Consider the following 23,416-nt stretch of genomic DNA (forward strand, 5'->3'; position numbering starts at 1 on the left):
AAATTATAATTTAAAGCCTTTAGGCTGCCAAATGATAGGTAATTTATGAAGTTACAAATACATCTATTTTATGTGCATCGTTTTTTAACCAAATGTAAAATAATATTAGGCTTCACATCCACAGCTATTCTGCTGTCTTGTGTAAATATTATAGACATACTATCAGCTATGATAGGAAGCCGGAACAATTCGCAACGGCATTCAGGTTCAAGAATTTCTTCGCCAACGGTGTTCCGGTGAACTAATTTTCTAATTACTTTGAACACTTATAAATTTTTGTTTTTTACCAGAAATTTCGCCTGGATATCTCCTTAAATGTATTTAAACTTGGTTTTCAGTTGCATATATGTGCATTACATCAAAGTATAACCCCACGTTTTTTTGTTTTAAACGCCCCGTTATGATGTAACTTTGTGACGTTATCTCTGGAAAGTTATATTCCTATCGGTTATAAAAAAAAAGTATCGTCTCGGTAAAAAAATATTATACTTTCACCCCTGGAAACTAAGTGTCAAGCATTATTGCACGAGCCTTCTTAAAGTTGTTGTTTACCTGCTAACTTTGTTGAGTTGATGTGATTCCTCTATGCGGCCTCTTGGTTGAATTACTGGACTTTCGTAGGCAACTTCCTGTGTTAGCATAATATTTTGTAAACTTTTTTTTTTTCGTTGCAGCACACAACAAAGCTAGCGTTATTTCTTACCCGATAATAGGCTGACATTGATTTTTGTTTTGCCAACGGGTAACCGGGTTCCTACAAATATAAAGGCTTGTATTAAGTTAAAGAAATCGTGCAGTGATACATGTTAACGAAATAATTTAAACCAGTGATTTTCAACCCGTGTGATCAAATAAGCTGGTGCGCCCACTTATGCGTTACAGTTACAGTAATAGAGTCTCTCAGTGGTTCATTGCAGCTTGATCTATCTATTTTATATTGGTCAAGGCTTATAGGTACACGGTTTTAATACACAAAACTGTTTATTCCAATTTCACAAATAAAACTAAAGGATGCGATCTTACTCTACTTGTTTCGTGCGGATGGAAATTTACTGAAATAAAAAAGTGCGGATGGAGATTTTAAAGGTTCAAAAGCACTGATTTAAGCGAAAAACTTTTCGAAATTGTTTGTTTTGTAATATATAGTAATAAATCGTGCAAAATATCAACTATATTTCAAACCCACCGTAGTAAACTTTCCTCTGTGCGTACGACGCCTTCTTATTAAACAGAAAAGCCCAACTAACAAAGCGAAGAACACCAGCCCCGATAAAACCACGATGAAAACAAACAGCCAAGCTGTGATATAAAATAAATAAGAAGCTTTATGACGTCATTAAGTCCGTTGAATGACAGCTTTTTAAGCTTTGCATTACATTTTCATGCGTGTTTCATTCGGGCACGCTACGATTCGCCCATACTATAAAAGTGTCATGGCACCAGTTGGTATCCCCAGATGAATATACCATACGTGGTACCTCTCTTTATTTACCGAAGTCATAGCGATCCCATAAAATCCCTTCTTTATTAATTTAATGAAATATATTCTTTAGTTTAATAGTATGTCTTACGATTGCCACAATTCTTTCCGTCAAACCCGACCATGCAGGAACATTGCCCGACGTAATTGCTGGCGTTTGCGTTGCACGATCCAAACGGCGGGTTACAATCGGCGTTAGAAGAACACACAAGAGGTACTGTAAAAAAAATTATGTAATACGACAGTTCACCAGGTTGGCTTAATTATTGATCGTTTATCACTTATCCTAGTTTATTAGAAAAACAAAGAGTTATGCGTACTGGTGCACATTCGGTCGTTGTCTTGTAGCTCCTCGTAACCCATGTTGCATGTACATTCCAATGCGCCGTTGCGTGCCAAACATTCTGTTGAGGTAGGGTCGCAAAATCCAAACATTTGCTCGCACACTACGTCGTTTGCACCTAATAAAGGTAACCTACATAACTTGTAGAATTCGAGAATTTCTAATAAAGTGATCTACTTACTTCCGGCACTTTCAACTGATGAATCGTAGTCAACTGTGACTCCATTAACGATACACACTTGTCCTGGTAAGCACTAAAGGTGGAACTAGTTTAAGCACACCGTTTAATAAGTATACAACAAGCTGTCGAAACGCAATGTTACCCCGGGATTTTCTTTGTTAAGATAGTCTGCGAACCACTCCCCAAGGTAAGTTTCATTGACGTCAACGCCTGTGTTGTAACGTAACGTGTAATCCCAAATGTTAGGGACGGAATCTTCTATAACGTCAACCTGAAGGAACCCACTAGAACCGGAATATGCCCCTCTGAGCTAGGTAATTAGAGTGGTGCAATGTAAATGCGAAAAAGAGAAAAGTAATAAAACTAATTGAATTTAAAACGAACCAAAATTTGAACTTCTTCAGTGGTGTCACGTTTTTTTCTTCTTGGTTGTGACGTGAAAAGTTTTCCGCCAAACGTTTTTCCTGGACGCCAAAAGGGCAATTTGGTTTAAATGTGATCAAGCAATTTTTAATGATAAAAATATATTTTATTTAAAACCGTTTTTTATATATTAATTCACCATGGCGATATCATCCAAAAATTAATTCTATTTTCAACAAGAGAATTGAAAACGGTTACCTGTTTGGCAAATTCCAGAAATATCTTTGTAAAAGTTCGGCAAACAAACACATTCGTATTGGGAATCAGCCAAACTTTTGCACCAAGTATCTGGAGAATTATTGCAAATATTAGGAGTAACTTCGCAAATATTGCTCATGCCGACTGTCGCAGATAAACTTGTGGTTCCCCCGTCGGAGGATGACGGCACAGTAGTGCTTTCGCCGGTGGTCGTTTCTGCTGTAGTGCTTTCGGCCGTGGTAGTTTCTGCTGTGGTGATTTCGGCCGTGGTCGTTTCTTCTGTTGTGCTTTCGCCAGTGGTAGATTCTGCTGTAGTACTTTCGCCAGTGGTCGTTTCTGCTGTAGTGATTTCGGCCGTGGTTGGTTGTGCTGTAGTGCTTCCACCAGTGGTCGATTTTGCTGTAGTGCTTTCGACCATGGTAGATACTGCTGTAGTGCTTTCGCCAGTGGACGTTTCTGCTGTAGTGCTTTCGGCCGTGGTCGATTCTACTGTAGTGCTTTCGCCAGTGGTCATTTCTGCCGCGGTGCTTTTGCCAGTGGTCGTTTGTGTTGTAGTGCTTTCGGCCATGGTCGATTCTGCTGTAGTGCTTTCGGCCATGGTCGATTCTGCTGTAGTGCTTTCGCCAGTGGTCGATTTTGCTGTAGTGCTTTCGGCCGTGGTAGATACTGCTGTAGTGCTTTCTCCAGTGGTCGTTTCTGCTGTAGTGCTTTTGGCGGTGGTCGATTCTGCTGTGGTGATTTCGGCCGTGGTCGATTCTGCTGTGGTTCTTTCGCCAATGGTCGTTTCTGCTGTGGTGCTTTCGCCAGTGGTCGTTTCTGCTGTGGTGATTTCGGCCGTGGTCGATTCTGCTGTGGTGCTTACGCCAGTGGTCGTTTGTGCTGGAGTGCTTTCGCCAGTGGTCGTTTCTGCTGTGGTGCTTACGCCAGTGGTCGTTTCTGCTGTGGTGCTTTCGACCATGGTAGATACTGCTGTAGTGCTTTCGCCAGTGGTCGATTCTGCTGTGGTGCTTACGCCAGTGGTCGTTTGTGCTGGAGTGCTTTCGCCAGTGGTCGTTTCTGCTGTGGTGCTTACGCCAGTGGTCGTTTCTGCTGTGGTGATTTCGGCCGAGGTCGATTCTGCTGTGGTGCTTACGCCAGTGGTCGTTTGTGCTGGAGTGCTTTCGCCAGTGGTCGTTTCTGCTGTGGTGCTTACGCCAGTGGTCGTTTCTGCTGTGGTGCTTTCGACCATGGTAGATACTGCTGTAGTGCTTTCGCCAGTGGTCGATTCTGCTGTGGTGCTTACGCCAGTGGTCGTTTGTGCTGGAGTGCTTTCGCCAGTGGTCGTTTCTGCTGTGGTGCTTACGCCAGTGGTCGTTTCTGCTGTGGTGATTTCGGCCGTGGTCGATTCTGCTGTGGTGCTTACGCCAGTGGTCGTTTGTGCTGGAGTGCTTTCGCCAGTGGTCGTTTCTGCTGTGGTGCTTACGCCAGTGGTCGTTTCTGCTGTGGTGATTTCGGCCGAGGTCGATTCTGCTGTGGTGCTTACGTCAGTGGTCGTTTGTGCTGTAGTGCTTTCGACCATGGTAGATACTGCTGTAGTGCTTTCGCCAGTGGTCGATTCTGCTGTGGTGCTTACGCCAGTGGTCGTTTCTGCTGTGGTGCTTTCGCCAGTTGTCGTTTCTGCTGTAGTGCTTTCGCCAGTGGTCGTTTCTGCTGTGGTGCTTTCGCCAGTGGTCGTTTCTGCTGGAGTGCTTTCGCCAGTGGTCGATTCTGCTGTGGTGCTTACGCCAGTGGTCGTTTCTGCTGTGGTGCTTTCGCCAGTTGTCGTTTCTGCTGGAGTGCTTTCGCCAGTGGTCGTTTCTGCTGGGGTGATTTCGGTCGTGGTAGATTCTGCTGTGGTGCTTACGCCAGTGGTCGTTTCTGCTGTATTGCTTTCGCCAGTGGTCGATTTTGCTGGAGTGCTTTCGCCAGTGGTCGTTTCTGCTGTGGTGATTTCGGCCGTGGTAGATTCTGCTGTAGTGCTTTCGCCAGTGGTCGTTTCTGCTGTGGTGATTTCGGCCGAGGTCGATTCTGCTGTGGTGCTTACGTCAGTGGTCGTTTGTGCTGTAGTGCTTTCGCCAGTGGTCGTTTCTGCTGGAGTGCTTTCGCCAGTGGTCGTTTCTGCTGTGGTGCTTTCGCCAGTGGTCGTTTCTGCTGGAGTGCTTTCGCCAGTGGTCGATTCTGCTGTGGTGCTTACGCCAGTGGTCGTTTCTGCTGTGGTGCTTTCGCCAGTTGTCGTTTCTGCTGGAGTGCTTTCGCCAGTGGTCGTTTCTGCTGGGGTGATTTCGGTCGTGGTAGATTCTGCTGTGGTGCTTACGCCAGTGGTCGTTTCTGCTGTATTGCTTTCGCCAGTGGTCGATTTTGCTGGAGTGCTTTCGCCAGTGGTCGTTTCTGCTGTGGTGATTTCGGCCGAGGTCGATTCTGCTGTGGTGCTTACGTCAGTGGTCGTTTGTGCTGGAGTGCTTTCGCCAGTGGTCGTTTCTGCTGTGGTGATTTCGGCCGTGGTCGATTCTGCTGTGGTGCTTACGTCAGTGGTCGTTTGTGCTGTAGTGCTTACGCCAGTGGTCGTTTCTGCTGTGGTGCTTTCGCCAGTGGTCGTTTCTCCTGTAGTGCTTTCGCCAGTGGTCGTTTCTGCTGTGGTGCTTACGTCAGTGGTCGTTTGTGCTGTAGTGCTTTCGCCAGTGGTCGTTTCTGCTGTAGTGCTTTCGGCCGTGGTCGTTTCTGCTGTAGTGCTTTCGCCAGTGGTCGTTTCTGCTGTGGTGCTTTCGCCAGTGCTCGTTTGTGCTGTAGTGCTTTCGCCAGTGGTTGTTTCTGCTGTGGTGATTTCGGCCGTGTTGAATTCTGCTGTGGTGCTTTCGCCAGTGGTCGTTTCTGCTGTGGTGATTTCGGCCGTGGTTGTTTCTGCTGTAATGCTTTCGGCCGTGGTCGATTCTGCTGTACTTTCACCAGTGGTCGTTTCTGTTGTAGTGCTTTCGCCAGTGGTCGTTTCTGCAGTGGTGCTTTCGGCCTTGGTAGATTCTGCAGTGGTGGTTTCGCCAGTGGTCGTTTCTAAAGTGGTGGTTTCGCCAGTGATCGTTTCTGCAGTTGTGCTTTCGGCCTTGGTAGATTCTGCAGTGGTGCTTTCGCCAGTAGTCGTTTCTGCAGTGGTGCTTTCGCCAGTGGTCGTTTCTGCAGTGGTGCTTTCGGCCGTGGTAGATTCTGCTTTAGTGCTTTCGGCCGTGGTAGATTCTGCTGTAGAACTTTCGGCCGTGGTAGATTCTGCTGTAGTGCTTTCGGCCTTGGTAGAGTCCGTGGTCGTCTCTGCTGTAGTGATTTCGGCTGTGGTAGATTCTGCTGTAGTTTTTTCGCCAGTGGTCGTTTCTGCTGTGGTGATTTCGGCCGTGGTAGATTCTGCTGTAGTGCTTTCGGCCGTGGTCGATTCTGCTGTAGTGCTTTCGGCCGTGGGAGATTCTGCAGTGTTGCTTTCGCCAGTGGTCGTTTCTGCAGTGGTGCTTTCGCCAGTGGTCGTTTCTGAAGTGGTGCTTTCGGCCGTGGTAGAATCTGCTGTGGTGGTTTCGGCCGTGGTAGATTCTGCTGTAGTGCTTTCCGCCGTGGTCGTCTCTGCTGTGGTGATTTGGGCCGTGGTAGATTCTGCTGTAGTGCTTTCGGCCGTGGTCGATTCTGCTGTAGTGCTTTCCGCCGTGGTAGATTCTACTGTAGTGCTTTCCGCCGTGGTCGTCTCTGCTGTGGTGATTTGGGCCGTGGTAGATTCTGCTGTAGTGCTTTCGGCCGTGGTCGATTCTGCTGTAGTGCTTTCGGCCGTGGGAGATTCTGCAGTGGTGCTTTCGCCAGTGGTCGTTTCTGCAGTGGTGCTTTCGCCAGTGGTCGTTTCTGCAGTGGTGCTTTCGGCCGTGGTAGATTCTGCTGTGGTGGTTTCGGCCGTGGTAGATTCTGCTGTAGTGGTTTCGGCCGTGATAGATTCTGCTGTAGTGCTTTCCGCCGTGGTAGATTCTACTGTAATGCTTTCCGCCGTGGTAGATTCTGCTGTAGTGCTTTCGGCCGTGGTAGAGTCCGTGGTCGTCTCAGCTATGGTGATTTGGGCCGTGATAGATTCTGCTGTAGTGCTTTCAGCCGTGGTAGATTCTGCTGTAGTGTTTTCAGCCGTGGTAGATTCTGCTGTAGTGCTTTCGCTAGTGGTCATTTCTGCTGTTGTGATTTCGGCCGTGGTCGATTCTGGTGTAGTGCTTTCGGCCGTGGTAGATTCTGCTGTAGTGCTTTCGCCAGTGGTCGTTTCTGCTGTGGTGCTTTCGGCCGTGTTCGATTCTGGTGTAGTGCTTTCGGCCGTGGTAGATTCTGCTGTAGTGCTTTCGCCAGTGGTCGTTTCTGCTGTAGTGCTTTCGCCAGTGGTCGATTCTGGTGTAGTGCTTTCGGCCGTGGTAGATTCTGCTGTAGTGCTTTCGCCAGTGGTCGTTTCTGCTGTAGTGCTTTCGCCAGTGGTCGTTTCTGCAGTGGTGCTTTCGGCCGTGGTAGTTTCTGCTGTAGTGCTTTCGCCAGTGGTCGTTTCTGCTGTAGTGCTTTCGGCCGTGGTAGATTCTGCTGTAGTTCTTTCGCCAGTGTTCGTTTCTGCTGTGGTGCTTTCGGCCGTGGTAGATTTTGCAGTCGAGGTTTCGCCAGTGGTCGTTTCTGCTGTAGTGCTTTCGGCCGTGTTAGATTCTGCTGTAGTTCTTTCGCCAGTGTTCGTTTCTGCTGTAGTGCTTTCGGCCGTGGTAGATTTTGCAGTGGAGGTTTCGCCAGTGGTCGTTTCTGCTGTAGTGCTTTCGGCCGTGGTAGATTCTGCTGTAGTTCTTTCGCCAGTGTTCGTTTCTGCTGTGTAGCTTTCGGCCGTGGTGGATTCTGCTGTAGTGCTTTGGGCCGTGGTAGATTCTGCTGTGGTGCTTTCGGCCGTGGTAGAGTCCGTGGTCGTCTCTGCTGTAGTGATTTGGGCCGTGGTAATTTCAACTGTAGTTCTTTCGGCCGTGGTAGATTCTGCTGTAGTGCTTTCGGCCGTGGTAGATTCTGCAGTGGTGCTTTCGCCAATGGTCGTTTCTGCTGTAGTGCTTTCGGCCGTGGTAGATTCTGCTGAAGTGCTTTCGGCCGTGGTAGATTCTGCTGTAGTGCTTTCGGCCGTGGTAGATTCTGCTCTAGTGCTTTCGCCCGTGGTCGTTTCTGCTGTGGTGATTTCAGCCGAGGTAGACTCTGCTGTGAACCTTTTGCCAGTAGACGTTTCTGCAGTGGTGATTTCTGCTGTAGTGCTTTCGGCCGTGGAAGATTCTGCTGTAGTGCTTTCGGCCATGGTAGATTCTGCTGTAGTGCTTTCGGCCGTGGTCGATTCTGCTGTAGTGCTTTCGCCGGTAGTCGTTTCTGCTATGGTGATTTCGGCCGTGGTATACTCTGCTGTAGTGCTTTTGCCAGTGGTCGTTTCTGCTGTAGTGCTTTCGCCAGTGGTCGTTTCTGCAATGGTGCTTTCGGACTTGGTAGATTCTGCAGTGGTGCTTTCGGCCGTGGTCGATTCTGCTGTAGTGCTTTCGGTCGTGGCAGATCCTGCTGTAGTGCTTTCTGCCGTGGTCGATTCTGCTGTACGGCTTTCGGCCGTGGTCGATTCTGCTGTAGTGCTTTCGCCAGTGGTCGTTTCTCCTGTAGTGCTTTTGCCAGTGGTCGTTTCTGCGGTGGTGATTTCTGCTGTTGTGCTTTCGGCCGTGGTCGATTCTGCTGTAGTGCTTTCGGCCGTGGTGGATTCTGCTGTAGTGCTTTCCCCAGGGGTCGTTTCTGCTGTGGTGATTTCGGCCGTGGTCGATTCTGCTGTTGTTCTTTCGCCAGTGATCGTTTCTGCTGTGGTGATTTGAGCCGTGGTAGACTCTGCTGTAGTGCTTTTGCCAGTGGTCGTTTCTGCGGTGGTGATTTTTGCTGTAGTGCTTTCGGCCGTGGCAGATTCTGCTATGGTGCTTTCGGCCGTGGTCGATTCTGCTGTAGTGCTTTTGGCCGTGGTAGATTCTGCTTTGGTGCTTTCGTCCGTGGTCGTTTCTGCTGTAGTTTCGACCGTGGTGATTTCACCGGTGGTCGCCTCTGCTGTAGTGCTTTCGCCAGTGGCCGTTTCTGCTGTTGTGCTTTCGGCCGTGGTAGATTCTGCTGTAGAGCTTTCGGCCGTGGTCGATTCTGCTGTAGTGCTTTCTCCAGTGGTCGTTTCTGGTGTGGTGATTTCAGTCGTGGTAGACTCTGCTGTAGTGCTTTTGCCAGTGGTCGTTTCTGCCGTGGTGATTTCTGCTGTAGTGCTTTGGTCAGTGGTAGATTCTGCTGTGGTGATTTCTGCTGTAGTTCTTTCGCCATTGGTCGTTTCTGCTGTGGTGAATTTTGCTGTAGTGCTTTTGCTAGTGCTCGCTTCTGCCGTGGTGACTTCTGCTGTAGTGCTTTCGCCGGTGGTAGATTCTGCTGTAGTGCTTTCGTCAGTGATCATTTCTGCTGTGGTGATTTCTGCTGTAGTAATTTCGTCCGTGGTACTTTCTGCAGTGGAGATTTCTGCCGTGGTCGCATCTGCTGTTGTGCTTTGTGCCGTGGTCGCCTTTGCTGTTGTACTTTCTGTCGTGGAAGCCTCTGATGTTGTACTTTCTGCCGTGGTCAGTGGAGCAGTAGTGATTTCTGCCGTGGTCATATCTGCCGTTGAACTTTCTGCCGTGGACAATGTAGCAGTAGTGTTTTCTGCCGTGGCCAATTGTACGTCGTTCGCCGCAAACCCCAGTATTAAATTTACCAGAAATATTACCTTCATTTTTAATTTCATTTTACTAATATACTTTGTTTCTTAAATAAGAAAAAACTTGTTTTTTCTGTGTTACTTCAATGATATTTGTTTTTATTACTTTTTTAATGCACTGTTTGCAGACGGTAGTAAGATTTCGCTGAATCGTGGTAAATTCATTTACCGTAAACACTGTTATAATGTTTTTTTAATTAGTTTGATAAAAAATGTTTTTTATGTGTCCAGATTTAAGGCATTTGTACTAGACTTTATTTATTTAATCCTACCAAATTCATTTTTTTATGGCTTGCGCCTTGCAAATTTGTGAACTGATTTTATTGTGTTGCAAATTCATTTTTTGTATTTTATGCCCAGCTAAGCTTTTAAAATAAAATAAAATTACCTTTATACTTATAAACGTTGATTGTTTAGTCGAATAGCAAACTTATTAACATTTAGCATACAATCAACTTTAATGCCATATTTCTCAAGAGTTGGACTGCACGCAGCGGTTAACAAGTTTCTTGTTTGTAATTAGACCAACTTGCCGGTTCATGTTTAATTTAAGACTTTTTTCTATTTAAATAGTACAGAATTAAACACCAAAAGAGGAATTGAGCAATAATAAAAAATTGTTGGTTTCCTGATAATATCGGATTTTTTACAAGTTTACCATAAAGGCTTCAATTAGTCCCCTTTATTTAGCTTTCATTTGAGTTAATAAACTTTATTTCCATTTTAAACAAATATGTCGCATACCACGTTTGGATATTTAAAATACTGTCTTAAATGGGTGGATTTACTATATTTTAAAATTATTTTTTCATTCGCAAAATGTATCCAAAAATTGGTCGGCGCTCGGCGTAAATTGAAGTCGTCACATTCGCGGCATTTTCCTAAATCGTGTCATTTTGGGCGTAACATTAAAATCTATATGAGCGCTTAAGCTACTACACTACTTGTGTATATACGTCCGTGCGGATGTCTTCACTCTAAACTAAGCATATTACAAATATAATTGATTGTGAAACTGTTTTGGTTTCTTGGGTACGTTAGTGCGGCCAGCTTCCCACTCAAATTATCTTATAAGGGCTTGAGTAAAACTTGATTTTGTAAACAAAGTATAGGAGTTTTAGTAAACAAAGAATAAGATACCGATTACCACGAATCCTGTAATAAAACCACTAAAATGATTTTGATTAAATATTGTAATTTCAAGGTATTATTGTTCTAGCTACAGTTTGAATTATCAACGCAAAAGTGTGCACAAAGCTCAAAAATCGTTTTAAATTAAGAAAACGTTAAGAATACCGCCTTACGGGTACGACAAAGCAAAGAAGCGGCGGATACATACTTAAGTGCTGGACAGATGCGAATTCAGGTTAGACGTGGCCATCCCCCTAAACTTTGATGCAAAAAAGTTTAGCGCTCTGCCCTAATCTCAGTTATATTCATAATGTGTCTAAGCTCATTTTTATAAAACCGGTTTAGCCCAAAACGTCGCACTGATCGCACCCTTGAAAATGAAAGTTCTGGCTATAAACGGAATAAAGGCGTTTTTTTTTGCTTTACGCGAATCTAAACTGTACGGTGTTTTTAATAATACCTATTTATAACTTTACGTTTTGAAACTTTGTGATCCCGAATCAGCGCCTGGTGCTGTACTGTTTCACAATTTGTTAAGTTAAATGATGTCATGCGTCTTACAACTTTTTCTCTTACAAGGCCTTCCTAAAAATTGTGTTTGGACGGAGCCATCAACGTGCCAAGCAAAATATTTACCCCTTTGCCTTTCTAAATTTATTCACCCCTTCAATCTGCGACCTGAAAGATAATTAATGTAATTAAGACTTCCTTTTGCTTCAAATCATAATATTTCTACTGAATTACTGAGTAAGTTATTATTAATTCAGCGCTGTTTGCCGATACACTACACATGCCTGAAATAAAACATGAGCTGCCAGCTTCCACTCTTTATACGTTATTGTTTTAGTTAATATTTGCCCAATGTGTTGCCTTGGTGCGCGACGCGTATTGTGTTTTTAACGTCCACATGCCGCAGAACATGTGGCGCGATCCACATTTACTATCTTCGGCACTCACTTTCTGTTGCATACCTCAAGGTTTAACAACATATTATATATAGGTGTACATACTCATTAAATATCATTTCTTTTGTGGTAAAAAATTGCGGCATTATTTGTTAAAAATATTTTGTCATTGACGCAGTGCCTCACTTTTCTGAAACACCTTAGCGTTTTAAGACTGTTTTAGAATTTTAAAAGACGGTAACATTTATATTTCTCTATGTTGAATTTCATCTGCGCGCGAAATCGTTCACAGTGAGATGATTATGACGTAATGTGACACATATTGACAAGATGAGCAGTGTAACATGATGGAGCATTTGTCAATAAGAAAAGACAAAATTGCTACAAAGAATAAAAAAAGAATAATAATAATAAAATTAATAATATCAAAAGAGTAAGAAAAACAAAAAATACTTGAAAACAAATTAAAAATAAATGCTATATGCTGACTAGATACGCGTGCGCAACAACACGATCAAGTGATAAAATAAAGATTTTAACAAGAGGTGTATTTACACTGCCTTTTTAATTGGTTACAACACATCACAGAAATAAACCACCACGTAAGGGAAAGGAGTTTCGGCGCATGTCGGTGACAGGCTCACTTAGTAAACATGCCGAGGTGAGCAGAATGGTAAAAGCATGAGAGTTGAATTGTGCATGGTCAAACATGCTGGCGGATTGTTATCGACCTGCGATCAGACGATAAAGTACGTTTTACTTATCGAATAAGGCACCTTTTTCAGTCGACGGTTCTAGCCGACGGAATATCTATTCTCTAAGACGAGGTTCGTTTTGTGGAACAGATCACCAACAATATCACATGTCAACACGAACGTAAACGCTTGCAAAAAACACCCTGTTTCAACCATAGATAACTTTGTCCTCGAGGTCAGAACAAGGAATGGCATGAATTAGTAATCGTGCTTTTTATAGTTAACCGTTCTCCTTGTCGTGAGCGTTGCTGCAATAAACGTCCGAAAAGGCGACCAACTGTCGGGTAAATTGACTTGTATAAAAAAATGGTGATTGACCTTTGTTCATGGGGAGCAGTTTTCCGCACAGGGCGTTGTTCTTGCGTATGTTGAACGGGTTCGGTGATGTTACGTCACAATTTCGTAAGCTTAAGTTTGTTCAGTGCGTAACTGTGCCCGGCACGACCACCGCCGATTAAACATACGCCGGGCCTCAACGCTCACCAACCCTGGGCGAAGTAAGGGTTCACCGTTTCGTCGGACAGGAATTCGGGTACACGCCCACTCTCTTCCACACGTCGGAGAATGACACAGGTTCTCCCTTCAAAGTCACGTCCTTGAGACAGCCGTTGAAGTTTTTGGTCGTTCGAAGCCCGCTTGACGGTGAACGGGCAGCATCACCGGTTGCTGCAATATGAAAACAGTCTTTAATGGTTCAATAATATTTATGATGTTTGTATACTGCCTTGCAAATATTGGCATTCCACATAGCCAATTTAACCAAGTTAAATTAAACATTTCTGAATAGGCCAAGCTGGTTACAAATCGAGTAATAAGTCAGCTTATTAATACAAATTAGTCCAAAAGCTTACATTGAAAACTATACAAACACAAGTCCGTAGTTAAGACAAAATAGGACTAATTACAGATACTTTACTAATTACAGATAAAAAAACGACTCCTTTTCCCGTCACTTCTATTGTAAAGTATAGAATAGACTTTGGTTTGCAAAAGAGGGTATTAGAGGAGACTTTCGTTTCCAAAAAAAGTCTGTAAGGAATAATTTCGTGTTTACACAGTTACTGTATTATTGCCACTATTGCTCACCAGGAAGCCCGCCAATGTAGAGCGGGTCGCGCGTATCGGCCGATGCCAAGGTGCCGGCAAAGGGAGTAACCCTGTGTCCCAAGTTGCCGTCCACTCTCAACGTGAGGTTGCACTTTCTTTTCTCGGCGAACACCGTGTGCCACTTGCCGTTGCACAGATTGAACTTGTTCCGAATTCGTCGGCTCGTCGGCGGCGTGTAGACCGACTCAAACATGCCCTCACCGTTGTTGGCGCTTAAATAAACCTACACATATAGGCTCGGCTTAATCGTCGACGTTATTAGAGCGCTGTGTAGTCAACGCGTAATATTTGTATCCCCGTGATTACTCGACACGTTACGATCTGCTTGAAAAATATACGACAGGCTCGTGCCTACAATTGGACTGAGTTAAACAAAGGTTTCCCAATTTATTTTACCAGCACTTTACCCCCACGACAGACTATAAAAACAAAATGTGCCTGTATATGTTGAAATTGGTAGTTTTGTAAAATTGTTGCACGAACATGCGAGGTTAGAAAGTACCGAAACAAAATTACCAAGCACTGCAGAAATAATTGATTTAAAGTCCTGAGAGCCTTATAGTGGCTTTGCACTCAATGTTCTATTGAAAGGCACTTTCTTAGAAACTTTCTTATCATCTACATTTTGGCGACCACAAAAATAATTAATTTGAGATCTTACCGATCCGTTTACCATGACCAGTGCAAAACCGTCAGACTGGTCGCTAAAAATGCTCAATAAAATTCCGTTTGATGCCCATGTGCGGAATTTTAATTCGATCACCATGTTCGTTCCAACACGATAGCTGTCATCTGTAGAATAAATAATTGATTTTAGTAAATTAAATGTCACAACTTAAGGAAAGCGTAAATACACCTACAAGAAATTAGTTAGTCAATGCGAGACATATTTGATTAAGTTCATGTTTGTAAAAATCATGTGTCATGAAAATCGAATGGTCGAAAACCATAAATTTAGCCGCACCATAAATAGCGTAACTGCTGCCAGAGAATGACGCTCCAACTTCAACGAACTTATTGCATCTGGTAACTTGGTACGCGTATGCGGGCATCGCCAGGTTTAGTTTAGTTTTCTTGTTTATCTTCAAATCTCTCATACAGGCGTCCATGCTAAAGTCGAGCTAAAAGGATGGTTATTCGGTTGTTATGCAAATCAATCGTTATCAGTAAAAAAGTGTGTAGGTAAAATGGCTCTTAATACACTATTAGATGCTGGTTGACATCGCGTATATTTCTTAGGCTACTTTGCACGAATGCATACTCAAAAGTGTATTAAAATATTTTTGTTGGTAAGACCGATCACGGTCATCAACTCAAATTAGATAATTGTCAGGTATATCCTCAATACCTTTCCCGAGCGACCGTTTTTATATACGGCAGGCAACCCTCCGACGTACAGAACGTTATTGATGTCCATTTGATTTGCTCCCGGTGGTGATTGAAATCTTATTTTCTTTCCGTCCACATACAACCAACCTTTACGACGGGATCGCTTTATACGAATCTTTGAAAAGAAAAGACAGTTACTTAAAGAAGACTGAAAACAAGAGCAAATGACGGTGTAAAATTCCCTACCTTATGCCACTTTCCGTCGTTTATTCTCTTTTTACTGACGCCTTCGCCAACTCCGTTTCCATTGTTAAATTGAAAAACGGGCTTTCCGTCTTTAACGAGCAGTGAGAAATAGTCTTTTTGTGATGAGTGACCAGCGTGCATCAACAAACCGCTGGTACCAAGGGTCTTTACTTTAAAGTCAAATCGGAACCTATAATATGGACATTTTAGAACAATGGTTCTTAAACTTTGGTAATCTGTCGAACCCCTATGCTATTCTACAGGCGTTCGTTGAACCCCAAATTTTCGCTCAGTATTCGTTTCTTCCTCCTAGCAGCTGAAACTGGGCATATTCAAAATATAAACTTGCATTTATATAGGTTAAATTGGCCAAATTTTCAATTAACAACGTTACATGACACCTTGGCACATAAAAAAAGATTCGAATTTAGCTTGAAATAACAGCATTTATGTTTCAGAGGACGTTCTCGCCGAACCCTAGAAAAAGCTGCGTCGAACCCTAAGGGTTCGATCGAACCCTGGTTTTAAGAACCATTGTTTTAGAATGTCAATCTCATTCCGTGTAATACTAAAATTGCATTTCACTCTATGCTGTGCAGGAACCGATATTTGAATACTTACTTTTTCGCAATCTTTTTTTTTAGAATGAATTGAACGTGGCTGTGTTTGTCCAGGCCAAAATGTGCTGATTGGTTTTTAAAGAGAGGCATACGTCCACTAGCGCCACATAGTGGATCTTTAATCTGAGCAAAAAAACACTGTGAGAATGGAAAAAATAATTTTGAGTTGGAAATGCAAAGTTTTTTAACGATTTTCGTGTCGCCTTTTGTATTGTTAATTTAAAAAATTTGATAATACTATCAGAAACAAATTATATTTTTATACAGTCATATAAAATAGGATTGGCTAAACTAAAAATCAGTTGATAACCATTTAAACCCAGTTTGATTGCCATAGTTAGTTTTTAATAGTTTCTTCTTTTTAATTTGCATAATAGGAAATAGTTTTACAAAAGATTCTTTCACTTTAAATGAAACAAAAACTTCTAATTTATTGCTATTCGGGATACTCACTTCGGTCATCAAAGTGGGGATTACTTTCGGAAAATCGTGCGGCAAAAGTGTGGATAGTTGTGCCGGGCGCGGCCTCGCTGTCTCTATTGTCGGTCCAATCGCAGTTAGTGGTGTGGATAGAACAGGGGCCGCGAAGTGAACGAAAGCGCATGTTCCGATGTACGAGTTCTTCGCCTCCACAGCACCATTAAAATTCACCATGCTGGACATAATAATGTCATTTAATAAATGAAACACCAAACAGATCGGTTACGGTTGGTCCGCTTGCAATACATCACGACTTAACATTGTTTCGATTTTTATATCGGTGTTTTATTTTGTTGGACGACAAGCAGCATAACCTATTTGCATTAAATAACCAGATGTGTTTAAAAGATAAAATTTTTGAAATTGGTACACTCGCAAAAATAGAGAAAGTTTGTACGTATCTACACGTTTTACAATGATTTATTTTTACGTATAGTGAACATACTTGACACCAGCAAGAACTTCGGTCACGCAGCCGTTCAACGATTTTACTGTTGGAACGAAGTGCTTGTCATGCAGCCCTGTCGGAATACCACCCACGTAAACTTCTTTCAACATAATTGTATTTGTAAAATTGACGGGAAATGGAATAGAAACCACGTCTCGAGTGTCGTCCATTTTTAGAGTTAACCTAAACAAATCAAGGGTATTTTAAAATGTTGACCTTTTAGCATTTGTGAGGAACACAGGTCGCAGTTTCTTTATTCTATTATAAAAAAAGTTGACACAGTTTATTTGTTCTATTTTTAATAAGTTACTTTAAATACTTACGAGGAAGCGTTTCGACGCAAGGTAAAAGTCTGTGGGCTGCCATTATTGTAAAAGGCGTTTTTGCTGGAAATGTTTAAAGTTCCGACACCGCGCAAATTGATGTCGCAATGCAGTTTTCCCGCCAATAGATAGAGAGCAATAAATTCCTGAAACAAATATGTTGTTTTTATGGGCGAATATAACAAATCGAGGAATAACGACTTTTTAGGCAACAAGTTTTACGTTAAATAAAGCTGATATATCTAACAAAATAGGTCGCCCCATAACTAAAATGTAAATCATTGAAAAGGAGCACTTACAAGTAGGCAATAAAGGAGGGAGCAGTTATATATATATACGTTAAGCAAACAGCTGAGATATAGGAGTTTTATATGTTGGAGACATGTTAAATAAAACCATGGTGCTTTCAAAACTAAATCATCAAAACATTGATTAAAACCAATCTTTGAAATTCTATTTTTACATCTTACTTTTTTGGCTTGTCGCCTTCTACGTCGTTTCTTACTGGCTGTATTTTTGCTTTCTGTTGATCCGACCAACAATATAGCATCAGGTTCCAATGTGCTGAAGCTCATGGAAACGGAGCCATCCTGTGGCAAGTGGAGACCAGGCACTTTAACGTAGCCATCCTTTGCGATTCCGATATTCCTCGTAATCTGTTGCATTTAAAGTGAATATATCATGTTTCCTTTCTGATATTAAAAATGCACGATTGGAAACTAAATCTCAAATAAGTTTCCTAGGCTATATGTATTTTAGACATTGTAATGACGTTCTTCTGATAGAATAGAAAGTCATTGATGTTAAAAAAAATTATTTATAATGCACAAACCTCGAAGCCAGCAAACATATTTGATGAGCTAAAACATATGCAAGGTACAGGGGAAATGAATATTGCTAAAAATATCCTTGTGATTGTCATTAGCTTAATTTTTTAAATACATTAGGCAATATACTTTTAAAATGTTCATATTATTCTTGGATTTATTTATATAGAAGGCGTGTCTAAATTTGGTTTCTTTACAACATAAAAAAGTTACCTTGTGAGGACAGGTCGCGCTGACTCCTGAATCTCGTACAACTTCGCCTGTACGTGATCGTTTTAACGAAATAATAGTGTTTGACACCATCAGTTGCTTGATACACCCCACGAAGGAAATGGATGTAACTCCTTCCCTATAATCACATCAGGTTAAACGATGGATCATAATATGTAAGTTAGAATACGTGATATTAGTCTGGGCATTGGGTTAAAGCTTTAGATGGATAAGCATGGGTGTGAATGGTGTAAATCCTTTAACACATTTAGCGTGTAAAAAAACCTAGTTAGATGTCAAACTCTAATACGTGCAGGATATCATATTGCAGTCTATGCATCATTGCACTCGGTGTAAATTTTAAAAGTTAGTGTTACGTTTCAAAACTCTACCACAAAGTAATTTCAAAAGTCAAACCAACATATTCATGCCAGAAAGCAATCCGTAGCTAAAACGTTTACCTTAAAGTGAAGCCGAACAGAAGTCTGAGAGATAAGTGGACGAGTTAAATTTACAGATTGACCTACTGATAACCTAATTTTTACACAAATATTTAGTATAATATTAGTTTATTTGTTAGTATTAACTGGAGATTATTCTTAATCTTACAAATTAGTTTTTGGTTGTTTGAAAGTGAAACTTACTTAAGTGTTCTTTCGGCAGGCACTCCACCAACGCAAAAGTAATCGCCATCCGAGACGTTAAGCAGTCCGTCCGAGTTTGAAATTGTTACCCACTCGTCTTCGCCTTGACCGTCACGCTTTGTTGTCAGTCGAGCTAAAAAAAATTCATTTTTCTATAGACTGGGTCCCTTTTCTTAAAAAAAATCATAAAAAGCTGACACACTAGCCGTTCAAAAAGGCTTACCTCTTTGGCCAATGCGGACCACACTGACAAACACCCATTCGCCTATATTGTAGCGCTTTGTAGTAGAAACGTTGTAAATACCAGATCCAAGATCAATTTTGAGGACAAGGTGTCCGTCACTTAGTTCCAAGGCGATTACATCTGGCTATTAACAAATTATTTAAATGGTAAAATGTTGCATTTAATCATATCGTTTTGTGTTTCACAGATATTTTACCAAAGTTTTAGATGCCGCGTAGACGATTAAGCCTTCAGAACTGAATGTTTTGAAAAACAGAGTGAATTCACTTTTTTGTAGGGTTTGGCGTTTCGGAATAGGAAGTAGGGTGTAGCTGTGACCAGTGTAACTGAACATGTTCGAGTGTTCTTCGTTTAACTCAATAATCGGACTGTAAAAGTAAAAAATATGTTTTATAAATTGTGTCAGTAGCTATATCTTGCCGACTAACCGGCTTTCAAATTTTTTATTAAAATGGTTTAAACGGAATTTACTCCGACTGTGCATTGGTTATAAAACATTCAAACACATTAATCAGGGTTTTTTGTACCATACCTTTCTTGGCATCCAGTACAATCGTCACCATTTTGAATGGTCTTAAAGTTCCACAAACCAACCGACTTTCCTTGAAGTGTGGCTTCGCCCATACACCCCGTAAACGAACGGGTCACAACACTGCTGTGCAACTGCAAAAAAATACGCGATTAGATCTTGCTGAAATCATAAGATATTGTGATTATTTGCTAAACCTACTTTTGTTGAGTTATTAATACCACCAACAAAGAGCAAATCTTCTCTGTCAATATCCAACATGGCGTAGGTACCACAAGAAACATTGTAAGCACTACGGATTGTGCCTTTCTTGTTTGAGCTTCTGTAAACCGTTAAGTTCGTGCCTTGATCTCGTCTGCAAACATGTAAGAACACTTGTTGTTTAGCCAAATGATAAAATCAATTTATTTTATCGTTGTTAATGAACCAAGAAAGGCGATATTGTCTTACCGAACTATTTCTATCCGATACCAGTCGTAATTTCCTGGTGTCAGCGTATTTGGTTGGCTGTTAACGACCACAGGATTTTCAACGAACCCGGCTCCTCCGCCCAAATCCCACGTGACTGACACTCGGCGGTTGATCATTTGGACAATGATGTAGTCTTTCTGTTGGACAAAAATATAGATAACTGCTACAGTATTTCCTACATTCGCGGAGTTTGGTACCGAAATTATTTTGTCCAATAAAGTGTGGTTGGGTAATTCGTTGACATTTAAAGTGCTTTTAGGTATAAGGAAATTGACATATTGGTATCCGGATGAACAAAAAATAGTCTTTACCATTGGTTTAGCAAGGTACAAGAGGGTGTTGTTTGGTGCGTTTGTGTTCACGTTAAGAACGATTTCCGTCGTCTTGCTGGGAGAAATCAGTGGTTTGTATGCCATCGAACATCTACCAGATGATCCAACTGAAGCATGTCGGATCTGATACAGCGTAGGAAATTAAGAATTTCAACTTTAGTTTACCAATTTCAAACTCATGCAACTTAAACTCACTGAGGCTGCTTTCATTTTAGTGTCCTCGATCAGTTTTCGAATGTAAGAGATGTTGGCCTTCATTCGTTCGCTCAGCACTTCGACTCTCTGAGAAATTTCATTGGCTTGACGTGATGTTGTGCGCGCCAGGCTTAGCCTTTCCGACAGCCTTGCCACTGCAAAGACGAACACAGGGGTTATTCAAAAACCTACGTTGTACGAACTATGTGCAATATCACGTAAGCAGCTCTAAAAGAGTGTAATACTTACACTTCTGGCGTGCTGAAGTGCAGAGAAGCAGTAAAAAAGGCAAGTGGAAGGTGAATAGTGCAGAAAGTGAGAGTGAGAAGGAAATAGCGAAAAAAGCGTATCAGTGAGAAGCTCTTTAATATATTTCAATATAATGGTATTTATGGCATATTAAAACTTACTGTTGTCGCTAATGCTCTTTCTTGTTTCTCCCCGATGCGAAACATCAATTTCGGTTTGACCCAACTTTTCGACCTTATCTTGTTCATATTTCAAATCTACCTCCAAAAGATCCAATGTCCGTTTGGCATTATTCACTGCATTAATGACGACATCTGCAGTCAGCGGTTTTCCTGATTAATTCAAAAAGGTAAAAAGCTTTTATAAAAATTCGATCGAACATTAAAAGTTAACTTGTGGTTTTCAGGTTAATAAATCTACAAAGCGATGTGCCTTAAAGTTACGTACGCTTTCTCGGGTTGGCCAAGCGCTTTTGAATGTCGTCGTACTGTGTAGTGAAGTTTCTGGTGCTTCGATGCGCAGAACGAAGTGCGTCGTCGAGATTTCGAAGCTGACTTCGATCACCTGTTATTATAATACGATAAGGTCAGAAACCCAAGTTGATAAGAGATCAAACAAAACAAAACGCACCTCCGACGGTTATTTGCAGTCCAGAGACAACTTCCTTGTTGTCTTTGATCCTTCGCAAGGAGTCGGCCGCTTGTTCACCGAAGTCAGTGGTGATAGCTTCGAATGCTAGCATCGACTCACGCAGCGCCTCTTCTGCTATGCGATTCGCCCGCTTAACAGTCTTGGCGATGTTGGTCCACCGCGTTGCGGCTTCGGTTTGGTTGTACGTGAAGTCGCTGATGTTTTTCTTGACCCTAAAACGGATATACGTGAGGTTGCAGGTTACCGATTTTTTTTTGTTTTTGCTTATTATTATAAGATGAAATCAACGTAACTAGCCTAAGTGACATATAGCCATAAAATGTATCATGTATTATACTTAAGTTTTCATAAAAAAATAACCTATTGGAGGTTTAAATTACCGCATAAATCCATTCACTTCTTTTTGTAGTTCTCGTGCCCTCGTTTTTGCCAGTTCGACTTTAGCAAAGGTTACTTCAATGCCCGGCATCAGCTTGTTGCTGGCTGCCGTCAGTTTTTGAAACACACCCTCCAGATTACTAGACGCCGATGGAAGATTCTGCACAAAGTGGAACAGTAGCCGTAAATTTTTTTTAACCAAATTGCCCATAAGCAGTAGAACTGAAATACGCACATCGAAAGTAGCTGTACCGTTCTCCAAGAGTAGGCTGGCATCGTAGACAGCACTCTCTGCTTGCTTTATTTTAACGTCGGTGATTATTACTTCGTTGTTCGCGTGCTGAATATCGCTCTGAGGTTTAAGATAGGTATAAATTCTGGTACACCTTTAACAGCACAGCGATTCAAAAAGCATTTTATACTTACAGCGGTTTGACGCATGGTTTGTCTTCTGAGGTTGTTGGACATCTTTGTTATAGCTATGTCTGTCGTTGTATTTTTTAGAATGGTTTTGGTATTACTTAACGCATCACGTAAATTAGTTACATTGGCGACAAGTTTAGCATGATCATCAAGAAGATCGTTGTACCTGCGGTTCGCAGGTTGGATCAAACCTTTTGTTGTTCGATTCCAAAGGCTTTCGGCCAATCTACACAAAAAATACAGTGGTCACGACCACTAACATGCGTAACACTTACTTCAGTACGATATACCAGTAAAATAATGTTGGGCAACGAAAATTCGTGGTTTACATGTATATTTTGACGAACACATCTCATGAATCTATCATATCTTCTCATTTAGAACTTTGACCTGTCGGGTCAGTTTTATTTCCTTGTAACAATAGAGACTCTATCAAATTTTTAAAATATATAGCTTTTATCACTTCAGATCTATGGATCCCGAGGAGTCATTGTATCGTACTTTGAGAATAGATAAACCAAAATACCTTGAGCTACTAAAACTTACCGTAACTCAACGTCTGCTATAGATTGATATTGGCTAAAGTTGGCCTGGCGCATTCCCACTACCCAGCCATTAAATTTTTCCAGCATGCTGGTAACCTCCTGAGTTGAACTATTTTGCAGCTGATGCAGGGACCGTAAACTACTTCGGGAAAATCCTGAGCATAAAAGTCGGCGTAAACTCATATGCTTATTGAAATCATTAAAGTTTTCGACAAGCAATACTACCTTCCACAACGAACGAAAGTGACTGGACAGTAGCTTTCGTCTTGTCAATATTAACCGCACTATCCCTGACGTCATTTGAAGTGATTCTTCCACTATGTGTACAAACATCAGCCTAATAAACACAAAGTGTGAAAGCTTTGGCGTACGGTTTTGCATTTGAAAGTGCTTGCTTGCATACCTCGGGTTGAAGAGAAGACACATTTTGATCCAATACAATGACCGTGGGGGCCAACGACAAAATTTTTGCGTAGTTCTTCATTAGACGAGAAGTTTCCTTGTCTAGATTTTTCTGAAAAACAGTGGACGTTTTGAAAGCCATCGACAATTAACACAGGCTCAAAATAGCATGCTCAAAACCGAAAATAAAATCATAAGCAAGCAGGTGTCCGAACATTGACCATGAGCAACAACGCCGCAAAACCGCTTTTTTACAAGACAGGGAAAGTCAAACATTAGTTAGCCAATCAGATTCGGGGGTTATTGCTAAACACAGCAGCACGCTATAGCACATGTTCCGTCAAGTAGCATCCAAAATGGGCTGTGTTAATCAAATGAGTTTTGGGCAACAGCAAATGGAGAAGCACGAAAGGATATCTGGGGAAAATGATACCTTTGCTGCTAATATCCGAAGAGTGAAGTAATTTAACTTTTTGTGTAGAAGAAGTTGAATGTACGGCTGCGTTAAGAGAAAAAGGAAAGTATATAGCAAAAGTGAAAATATTCTAGCGATGAAAAGAGTCAGG

At 42.0% G+C, this 23,416-nt stretch overlaps 2 protein-coding genes across 2 annotated transcripts in view; both read right to left on the reverse strand.

Moving 5' to 3' along the window:
• Positions 1-1,774: 1,774 nt before the first annotated feature.
• On the reverse strand, positions 1,775-9,304 carry LOC146148129 (uncharacterized). The gene is made up of 3 exons (XM_083388011.1): positions 2,626-9,304; positions 2,005-2,067; positions 1,775-1,941 (listed from the first exon to the last, which is right to left on the reverse strand). Exons 1-3 carry the CDS (start codon positions 9,302-9,304, stop codon positions 1,775-1,777), a joined length of 6,909 nt encoding a protein of 2,302 aa, XP_083244137.1.
• A 2,458-nt stretch (positions 9,305-11,762) lies between these two features.
• LOC146148130 (laminin subunit alpha-2-like) overlaps positions 11,763-23,416 on the reverse strand; it is a 30,899-nt gene continuing 19,245 nt past the window's right edge. Inside the window, exons 36-65 of the mRNA XM_083388012.1 lie at positions 22,852-22,962; positions 22,674-22,785; positions 22,450-22,603; positions 21,907-22,129; positions 21,716-21,832; positions 21,483-21,640; positions 21,082-21,314; positions 20,899-21,015; positions 20,613-20,783; positions 20,203-20,357; positions 19,987-20,130; positions 19,655-19,812; positions 19,406-19,559; positions 19,208-19,338; positions 18,872-19,043; positions 18,655-18,799; positions 18,432-18,564; positions 18,249-18,272; positions 17,791-17,926; positions 17,221-17,406; positions 16,751-16,896; positions 16,425-16,610; positions 15,953-16,154; positions 15,501-15,622; positions 14,880-15,069; positions 14,653-14,808; positions 14,269-14,425; positions 13,966-14,096; positions 13,284-13,527; positions 11,763-12,863 (exon numbers count right to left, since the gene is read on the reverse strand). Coding sequence (XP_083244138.1) covers positions 12,703-12,863; positions 13,284-13,527; positions 13,966-14,096; positions 14,269-14,425; positions 14,653-14,808; positions 14,880-15,069; positions 15,501-15,622; positions 15,953-16,154; positions 16,425-16,610; positions 16,751-16,896; positions 17,221-17,406; positions 17,791-17,926; positions 18,249-18,272; positions 18,432-18,564; positions 18,655-18,799; positions 18,872-19,043; positions 19,208-19,338; positions 19,406-19,559; positions 19,655-19,812; positions 19,987-20,130; positions 20,203-20,357; positions 20,613-20,783; positions 20,899-21,015; positions 21,082-21,314; positions 21,483-21,640; positions 21,716-21,832; positions 21,907-22,129; positions 22,450-22,603; positions 22,674-22,785; positions 22,852-22,962 — 4,629 coding nt within the window. The 3' untranslated portion in view covers positions 11,763-12,702. The remainder of the gene's footprint in view (positions 12,864-13,283; positions 13,528-13,965; positions 14,097-14,268; positions 14,426-14,652; positions 14,809-14,879; positions 15,070-15,500; positions 15,623-15,952; positions 16,155-16,424; positions 16,611-16,750; positions 16,897-17,220; positions 17,407-17,790; positions 17,927-18,248; positions 18,273-18,431; positions 18,565-18,654; positions 18,800-18,871; positions 19,044-19,207; positions 19,339-19,405; positions 19,560-19,654; positions 19,813-19,986; positions 20,131-20,202; positions 20,358-20,612; positions 20,784-20,898; positions 21,016-21,081; positions 21,315-21,482; positions 21,641-21,715; positions 21,833-21,906; positions 22,130-22,449; positions 22,604-22,673; positions 22,786-22,851; positions 22,963-23,416) is intronic.

Source organism: Ascidiella aspersa, chromosome 4 (genome assembly GCF_963924565.1).
Source record: "Ascidiella aspersa chromosome 4, kaAscAspe10.2, whole genome shotgun sequence".
Taxonomy (NCBI): Eukaryota; Metazoa; Chordata; class Ascidiacea; order Phlebobranchia; family Ascidiidae; genus Ascidiella; species Ascidiella aspersa.